The sequence below is a fragment of the Malus sylvestris genome, chromosome 11, assembly GCF_916048215.2.
Source record: "Malus sylvestris chromosome 11, drMalSylv7.2, whole genome shotgun sequence".
Classification (NCBI taxonomy): Eukaryota; Viridiplantae; Streptophyta; class Magnoliopsida; order Rosales; family Rosaceae; genus Malus; species Malus sylvestris.
In genome coordinates, this window is record NC_062270.1 from 14,108,011 (window position 1) to 14,117,233 (window position 9,223).

Here is a 9,223-nt window from a genome sequence, read left to right on the forward strand (position 1 = left end):
ATACTTTTTTCATGTGTTTGTTAATGGATATCACCTGTCAATATTTATGAGTGAAAATCGTATATTTTAATTTCCATGGATGGCATCACTGGTGATTTGAAATTTGATTCTTTGATACTCGAGGATTCCGAAATAGGATATAGTTCCTCAGTTAGTTTTGGAATTACTTCCCCTTTTATTCCTTTTAGACGCTACTGAAATCTATATTAACTAGAGTTGCATGCATGGAGATTGGGTATTACTGATCTGGCCAAAACTATCCTGATCTAATGGTAAAAACTCCGAACGAAGTTAAAAGAGTCTCGTTTGATGTCTAGGATTGGGTTGGCTTGATAATCCATTAGATTTAATAAATGTTAAATAGAAATATGAATGTCAAATTGTGCATAAAATTAAAATATACGATTTTTTATTTGCAGACGAAGTGGAAGAATTCAGAGATAAGCTTAGTACGTCGGCGGTTAAAATGAGGTTCACATTTGTATATGTGAAGAATGATAGCATTGATTGGAAAAGAGTTACAACTGTATGTAATAAGAAATATTCTCAAGGTTGTTAGTGGCGTGTCGTGTTAACAAATTTTTTATATTGAAAGGTTGATTAACGTACACACTTGCACGGGCCGTATTCTTGAGAAAAAAAAAATCCTGAATCTCATTGCAAATTAGAGTTTGACCAAAACCTTTCATTTCCTGCGGATATTTATTACATTTGGTGGGGTTTTTCTCATCTCTGTCATGCTCGTCTGAAATAAATCCTTCCATTTTCGGGTTACACCTTAGCAAAATGAAGATGGCTCGAATGATACCTCATATTTTTCTGTCCCTATCCACTATACACACATTTAAATTCATGCAAAAATCTTCGTCACAATCTTGTGTCTAACTTTCACATGTGTCCATGTGACAAATTAGCAAGGGAACAAACTGGTAACAAAGTAACAAATTAGGCCCACAGCAGCACAAATGACCCAAAACATGTGCCAATTAGACTTTCAGTCTGTATGAGTGCAAACTACATCATTCATAGGCCACACACTTAACACCGATGACTACCGTTAACAAATTTTAGAAAACTAACAAGATACATGCTGAAATCATTTATGCTCCCCAATGCATGCCAAAAATCTCCAAAAAGGATTCATTTAGCACATGTAAAACCAAATGTGGAAACGAAACACCATACGACACTTCCCATCAATATGAATACAAAGATTATAACATCAAGAATAGAACTATAGGGACATATCAATGTAATCAAACTATGGGTACAAATTCAAGAATCGAAAAAAAGACATCGAAGTTTAGCTTGGAATGGTCGTTGATTCTTCAAATTTCTCTGTAAAAAACTGCACTCATTTGAATGCTCGTAGATAAAATATAGTTTCGCATCAAATCTTGGCAAAATTTGAATCGAAGATTCATCTAAGATAATAATGATGAATTTGAATACAAAAATCAAAATCCAAAAACTAAAGAATACCAATTGAATGAGATTATTTTGAATCTTCAGTTACGAATACTCTTCAAAGTTTCTAACTGATGGATAAAATACAAGAATTAAATATTTTAGTAAAATTAAAAAAAAATAATAAAGCTGACGTGGAAATATGATAGTAGTAAAATGCTAACGTGTACAAAGTACAAACTAGAGATTATGATTAAAAAAAACCAAAAACCAACAAGATTTTAGTTAAACAATACTAGTAACTAGAGACCGAATACAAAGTATTGCTCTAACGAACTTGGATGAGCCCAAATCAGCAACTCGTACATATATTTGTTTGGTCACACATGGAAAAAAAAATTATAATTGTAAACGAAGATCCATACATACAATTGATTTGAGATTGTGACTACGGATTAAGCTCGAAAAGAGTATAAGTTCAAAATTGATATCATATTTAATCATGAGCAAAGTTATATTGTAGGCCTTTTATCTCACATCCTACAAATCACGAAACAAAATCATAGCCATTCTTGTAGGCCTTTTTTCTCGTTACCATTATCTAAAAGCCAACCGTTATGCTCATCTGACGTCTTTCCATGCACGAACGGTTCCTCTTGAGCTCGGAGAACACTTCTTCAGCAGTGAGTCGGTCTCCCGACGTCCACCCTACCTGCAAATAACCTGTTACCTACTATGATAACCTTGTACTTTTGCAAATGTTTTTAAATGTTTTTATCCCTACTTTTGCAGGTGGTAAAAATCATATCAAGTTAACATCTGGTGCGAGAATAAACGCTTTTGATTACTTGAGCTACAAGTCTGTTGCAAATATAAACTACATTTCAGCCACCCAAAATTGACTACAAATGAGCTCTTGTGCTCTTATTACGATTTGACTACCGGATCACTACAATTATAGCTCCTAAATGACAAGCACGTATACCATTTACCATAAGTGGTTTCTCCTCTTTCCCCACAAACCAAAGCCTTGCTCTGAAGTGCTAAGTATTACAGATGCTGCAGATAAGGTGGTTGTCCATGAGCCTCAAAGCAGCAACTGTTTCTCCATTGTTAGTTCTCATCTCCCGGATGCCTTGTGTCTCTGATTTCTTAATCGCAAGGGTGGTCATCTTTCCAAGTGTACTTACATGTTACATCTGTAGATTTATTCTCTCAGATATTCTCATGATATCTGAGTAAATCCTATCACCTCCGGTCTGTGCACCATTTGCTCCGGCAGCAACCCTGAGAACATCTTCAATTAATGCAACGTTTCCCATGATGTCAACATGTGCACCACTCTCTATACCCCTCCCCTCAAGGAGACTAGCCGGTGGCTTGTGCCGGTACTCCCTTATGTAAGTAGCAATACCAGATGGGTTGAATCTCGTTCTTCCTCTCCATCCTTTGGCACACATGAAACCTGCACTCAATACAGGCACACTATCGTCACCATCCACAAAATGTATTCCATTTTTCAGACAACTTCCTGCCTCTCCATCTGCTGAGCCATCAATCCGGAATGGAATGCTTTTGCACTTGTTAGAAGGAGACATCTTGTATACATATGATCTTTCAGTGGGGATTCCAACGCCATATAAACAGTATATTTCCATGTTTGGAGCAACCGGTAACCTAAAATAGAAAGGGCAATCAAATTAATCATCAATGGCACTAAGGTTAGTGGCACCCAAAATAAGCAAACGAAAGCTACAGAGAGAAAGAGACAAGGAAAATAAGTGTACAATTCCAAAATTTATGTTTTAGTTTCGATAACTATGCATACTCTTTGAAATAAGTTCAATGCAGTATTTCTTAGCACTTGTGATTCACTTCAACCAAAATGTTGATAACAAACTGGAGACTGGACCATAACATCATTTGGAAGCAGAAATGTGATGTTTGTAAGAGAAAAAGAAGGGATCGATTTGTTGACATTCAGAAATTAGTATGAATAGTTTTAGAAATTGAGAGTAAAGAAAAGAGCCCTGCTGCTCAATTTTTAACCAAAATTCTATCAGAAAGTGCTGAAGAATGTTTATGCTTACTTGGTCTCTAGTGGATTGGACCAGTACTTGTAATGGGCGTATTTAGGATCATCAAGGTTATCAGCTATCCCATGAGAGAAGTGAGCCTCAGCCCGTCGCATCAATTTTGGAGCCACAAAACGTAGTAGATCAAAAAGTGTTTGAGCTGTGTAAGCTTTATTTTCTGTAATTCTTCTGATGCTTTCACTGCTTACCTCATCATATTCAGTCCACACCGCTCCACACGATGACTTGGAATTTGTGGCCAAATCTTTGTGTATTAGATCCTGTCAAACAATTTATTAGAACCATCCTTATTTGAGGAAGACCATCCAACTAATATATCTGCATTGAAATGACAGACCAGAAAGCACTGACATTCAGTTAAGGTAATATGAAAAAGAATTGCTTTTAAGTTGATTGAGTTCAAAGGGGAATTCGTCCTGGCATGCATCTACACGTGTTTGAAGCCATATATGTGCAAGCATGCTAACCCTATCAAGTTCTGTTATGAAACACATTCTGTCTTTCGTTAGGAAATGATATATAGACAAAGCTGAAAAGAGTGTTCTTGAAAGTAAACGCACAAGATGTTTTATCTTGTGTGAAGCTATGTAATCAAATGTAAACCCCTTTTTTTTCTTAGCAAAAAGGTAACATCATATGGTTAACAATATCTACCAAGATAGAGGTATAAATGTGATTATGATAAGACAACACGCAAACGAAGGATCTACGAGTATTCACTACCTAGAGAATGATTTGTGTAAGAGGTTGTTTCTAGACACAACCACAAGACTCAGTCATGTAAAAAATAGAACAACAGATAGTTAAGAGAGTACCTTCAAATCAAGCCTAGGAAGCTGTGAAGAAGATAATTGTGAAGATTCCTTGCCAAAAGAGATTATTCTTCCATATTTCACAGGTTCTTTTACTTGGAAAACACTATTTCCATCGTTGCGGCTGAAATTGTTGTCACCAGTAGTGGACTGTAGATATCCTTTCCTTGCCTGGTAACAGCTCTGCCCATCTTCAGGAGACCAATCCAAATTGCCCCAGATGGAATCTCCACCTTTTGGCAATATGGAAACTATGGAATCCCAGGTTCGACTTGCCCGCATGACGTGCTCAAAGGTTTGAAGCCCAAGAAATTCAGAATCTAAAACACCCGGAGCCATAGCTCTTCAAAGGACAATATTCAATTCCATTATTCAGTGGTCATGTTATCATAGGGCATTGAAAATCTTTAAGAATTTGAACACATCACATATTACAGAAACAATTTCAACATAATAAATTCTAGTTTCTTTTAGTGTGTAATACAATTTTAAGAATCCGAATGCCAATTCACATGAGGGATAGACTGCAAAGACAAACCTGATGTACGCGACATCTTTACCCTCAGCAGAAAATATATTACTAACAGCTTTTGGAACACCAAGAAATGCTGGACCGATATTCATGATTGCTTTAATGTGCTTGGCACACCAGCTTGGACCACCACCACCACCTATAGGAGGAGGTGATTCAACCCATTTCATGAAGTGGAGAAAATAAATTGCACCCATAGAATGAGGCACCACAACCACTTTCTTATATCCATTCGTTACGTACATAAGCTCAATTTTACTCTTCAATCTACTAAGAGCTTGGTCCCGAATCTGCTTTTTCCCAATTAGAAAATAGATATCAGTGGACTCAGCTTAGATATTCAGCCTTTTGTTTTAGTACTCATGCTTCGCTACAAGGAAGCATATGCAGAGAGGAAAAATATAAAGGCATATTTGGACTTTCTAATACTTGTGCTTTTTTACAAGGGAGACATATTTGGACTTTCTAATGCTTATGCTTCGCTACAAAGGAGCATATGCAGAGTGAAAAATATGAAGACATATTTGGATAAAAGATAATGAAATGATTAATTGTGCTTCATATAGTGTTTTGAAACAGAACATTTAACGACATTGAATTAGTAAAATGACAAATGGAACAACAACGCAACAACCATGCATTCAACAAACAGATGATTTTGGAGTTCTGAAAGAAAATAAGCCACTGGTATTACTGATATAATGATTGAAAACAAGCTTTGTGCAAATTCAAGTCCAAATTTTAGCCACAAGTGCTATCTAACTAATTCGATTTTAACGCTATATGTAGCAAATGAGGATGATAAAAGATGCGGGAAAACAACTTTACCTCTGTATTTTGGAAAGATAGCCGCCAATCATACGCAGACATATGCATATTCTTCCCTTCGTAACCAATTTTCGCCAAGTTTTCGATCAAAACAGCCCAAACAAAATATCCAGGAGCAAAATAGTCAGCTGCAACAAGTCCCGGAACTGCCCTGACTCGAATTCCCGGAGGATCGAGCCCCGTTTCATTGTGCAGAGACAGATGCTCCAACCAACACAAAGGCCTAACTTGCAAACAAAAATCACACCCAAATTCAGTCAATCAACATCAAACCATCATAGATATTTAAATATAACACAATTATCAAACCAACCAAACCTTTTGAAGATTTCGGTGAAACCACCACCCCAAAGCCGCTTTCGAAAAAGCCCCTCGGCACAAGGCCTGCCTTCCCAGAGCTCGAGGCCACCGGTCACAATGCCGGGGACAAGAACAACAGGGTGAAGGGCAGTCAGGCCTTCACCTTTAAGCCTTGTCCCTGGAGATTCCGGCACCTGAAAGCCGGTCAAAGTGACCGGCAAGCTGTGGTACAATAACAAAAGAACCCACCAAGCAGTGCACATGTACCCAATGACCCAACAGCAGCTATCTATGCACCTCCACCCCCTCTGCTGCTTCTTCCTCTTCCATTGCTTCTTCTCCACGGAACTCTCATCTGTCCCTTCAACTTCTGAGGTCTGAAAAGATCGAAACTTTACAGAAGGGGAGCTCACAGGCTCAACGTAGCAGAGTTTTCGAAACCGGAGAATCGATCTCGAAGCCATGGCGGGCCCAGAAAGTTGGTTTTTTTCACCAAAATCAGCAGGAACAAGAGCAACCCATCAAAGAAAATTGAGAGATTGAGGCAAAGATTGAAGCTTTGGGGTGGATTATAGAGCAGAAAAAAATTATGGGTTCACTTGCCGCTGTGAAAAAGGTAAAACCACGTGGTGGGAGACGGAGATATGGTTGCAGTCTGCCGTTGGGCGCACGCACCAGAAACAAACAACCCAAAAGAAAATTTGGTTTTCTTCTTCTGATTATTTGGCAAAACATAAAGATGGTGAATCCAAAAGACGCACACCTAAGACTGTTTGGTTTTGCAGAGAGACACTTGTCCTGGCGTTTGCATGCAGAGCTTTATCAGCTGTCAACATTTTGGGTGCATAGAGACGTATTCTTCTCTGCTAGGGACTTTTTGACCTTTTGCTATCACTACCACCGCCCCTGCCTCTGAGGACTGAGGCCCCGGAGAAAGGAGGAAAGCCCATCTTTTCCTGGGTTTGCTGTGGAATTGGATTCCCGAGGTAGGTAGTAAGAGTGGCCTTTTGTTTGGAGGGTACGAGTGGGAGAGAAAAACGAACAAGGATCGTCTCCCCTTTCATTTTCAATGCTTTTTTTATTTGTATGGTTACGATTAAGTCACATCAATATTTTATATTACTATTTATTTTTGTCTTATTATCTCTATAAAAAATAATATAAAATGTTGACGTAGCTTAACCGTGACCACATAAAACAGGAGGGCATGCGAGGGCACTAGAAGTGGGATGGCAGATAATCCTTGTCCAAGAAAAACAGAGAGAATCCAAGGGATGGGTGGGTGTGTCATAGGGATCAGGATCCTCTCCTGAGCAAATGGAGAGGCTCCTCCTGACCGGGTCCATCGGGCCATTCAAATTTTATCTATCGGTTACAATTATTATAACTTTTAGTGGAGCTCTATGTTTGTAGCCGTTGGATAAATTTTGAACAGCCCGATGGGCCTGGTCAGGAGGATCCTCTCCATTTGCTTAGGAGAGGATCTTGATCCGTGTCATAGAATGGGGGTGCACCCCCAAATCATAGGGAGGGATTTAGCGTGCAAAACGAAAAACACAGATGCCCAAAATGTATGTATGACTAGTCGATGGAGCCATGGTCCACGGTGAAGGTGGTGCTAGCTAGTAAGAAGTTTCACAGATTCTCACATTGTTTAAACCAATACAACTATATACAAATACAAATAGAGAAATGATATTGAATCTCGTCTATGATAAAAGTGACAATTCATCTCAATATGCTTTGTTCTTTTATGAAAAATCGAATGAGCACCTACATTTAATACGACTTGATGGTCATAATGTAATGTGCAGTTCCTAACTGTAGATAATCAGGGCTTGTAAAGCTCACAACAAGTGCTCGCCACGACTCCATATTCAACTCTTGCTAAAGAATAGGGATCGTATTTTGTCTCTTCGCCCTCCAAAACCTCAATGAATTTCCAAAAAACAAATACCATATTCAGTAGATGTTCTCTGAGTTGTTGCCAATCGAAGTCACAAAAAGGCATCCACTCCAAGTCATTATGAGCCAGAAAGAATAGTTCTTATCTCTGAAAGTTTACTCAGAATGGCCTCCTTGATAGGGAGGACTAACTTGGATAACTCTATTCACTAAATTGAAGGCTTTTTGAAGGAAGAAATGGATTAGAAGTTTCGAACTTTATTCAAGCTGAAGGTTACTTATAACAAATATCCGTACTAGTCCCCACAAAAATTGGAGGATTAAAAAGACAACTTTTCTTCATGAGTAATCTTTAACTTGGACAAAATAGGAAATGTGTCATCCATTTCTCCTTCAAAGTGTCTTCAATATAGTGAATTGTTTTTCCAGCTCATGATGAGTTATCCCAAGTCTATTAGGAATTATAGTCTTAGAGGATTAAATTGTTTTCCTAATTGGAGTGGCTTTCCCAACAAGTTGGTTTCATAATTGGAGAATGAGTCATAACTAGATTTCAATCAAGATTAGTATTCCTTAATGAAGAAGATCTTTATAAGCTTTATTATGTCTATATAAAAGACCTATTGCACTAGTTTTGAATTGGAGCAAAAGAATTATTTATACTACTCAAGGAGAGAATGGCAAAATGTGTGCAAGAGAAAAAGAAAAGAGATAAGAGTGTATTTCTTGTGCTTGTTCTTTCAGGTTTTTCATTAAGTTTTTAATTGTAGAGACTTGGTAAGATTATTCGTTGTACTCATTCTTGATACAGTGAAAGATTGTTTGTTGCTACCCCGTGGACGTAGGCACATAGCTGAACCACGTAAGTTCTTGGTGTTTTATCTTGGTTATTTTGTATTCAGTTTTTCGAGTTTATCTTGGTTATTTTGTATTCATTACGAGATAGAATGGATCTCCTTGAATTCATTCATCACGTTTTTAACGTGAATAACAAGACATTGTTGTAAGCGGTAGATCCACAATATATTGCACCTCAGGTTTGTGTTCAATTGCAACCTAATACAACATTTTTAAAATATTTCAATCTCATATATATATATATATATATATATATATATATATATATATATATATATATATATATTCATCTCAATGTCATATCCGTTACATAATCTGTTAAATTGATTGTTAAGTGATGAAGTGACAAATATAAGATTTACATTTGTAGTGGCGTGGATGCAACTTTCCAGCTTGTGAATAAAAAAACAAAGAACAAAGTTCATCTAATAAATAAAACCAATTTAAATATAAAACTAATCTAAAAGGAAAAATACAAATATACA

At 37.4% G+C, this 9,223-nt stretch overlaps 1 protein-coding gene across 1 annotated transcript; it reads right to left on the reverse strand.

Moving 5' to 3' along the window:
• Positions 1–2,230: 2,230 nt before the first annotated feature.
• LOC126591442 (putative phospholipid:diacylglycerol acyltransferase 2) lies at positions 2,231–6,952 on the reverse strand. The gene is made up of 6 exons (XM_050257121.1): positions 5,994–6,952; positions 5,676–5,898; positions 4,854–5,137; positions 4,319–4,658; positions 3,498–3,763; positions 2,231–3,084 (listed from the first exon to the last, which is right to left on the reverse strand). Exons 1-6 carry the CDS (start codon positions 6,437–6,439, stop codon positions 2,601–2,603), a joined length of 2,043 nt encoding a protein of 680 aa, XP_050113078.1. The 5' UTR covers positions 6,440–6,952; the 3' UTR covers positions 2,231–2,600.
• Positions 6,953–9,223: the final 2,271 nt, after the last annotated feature.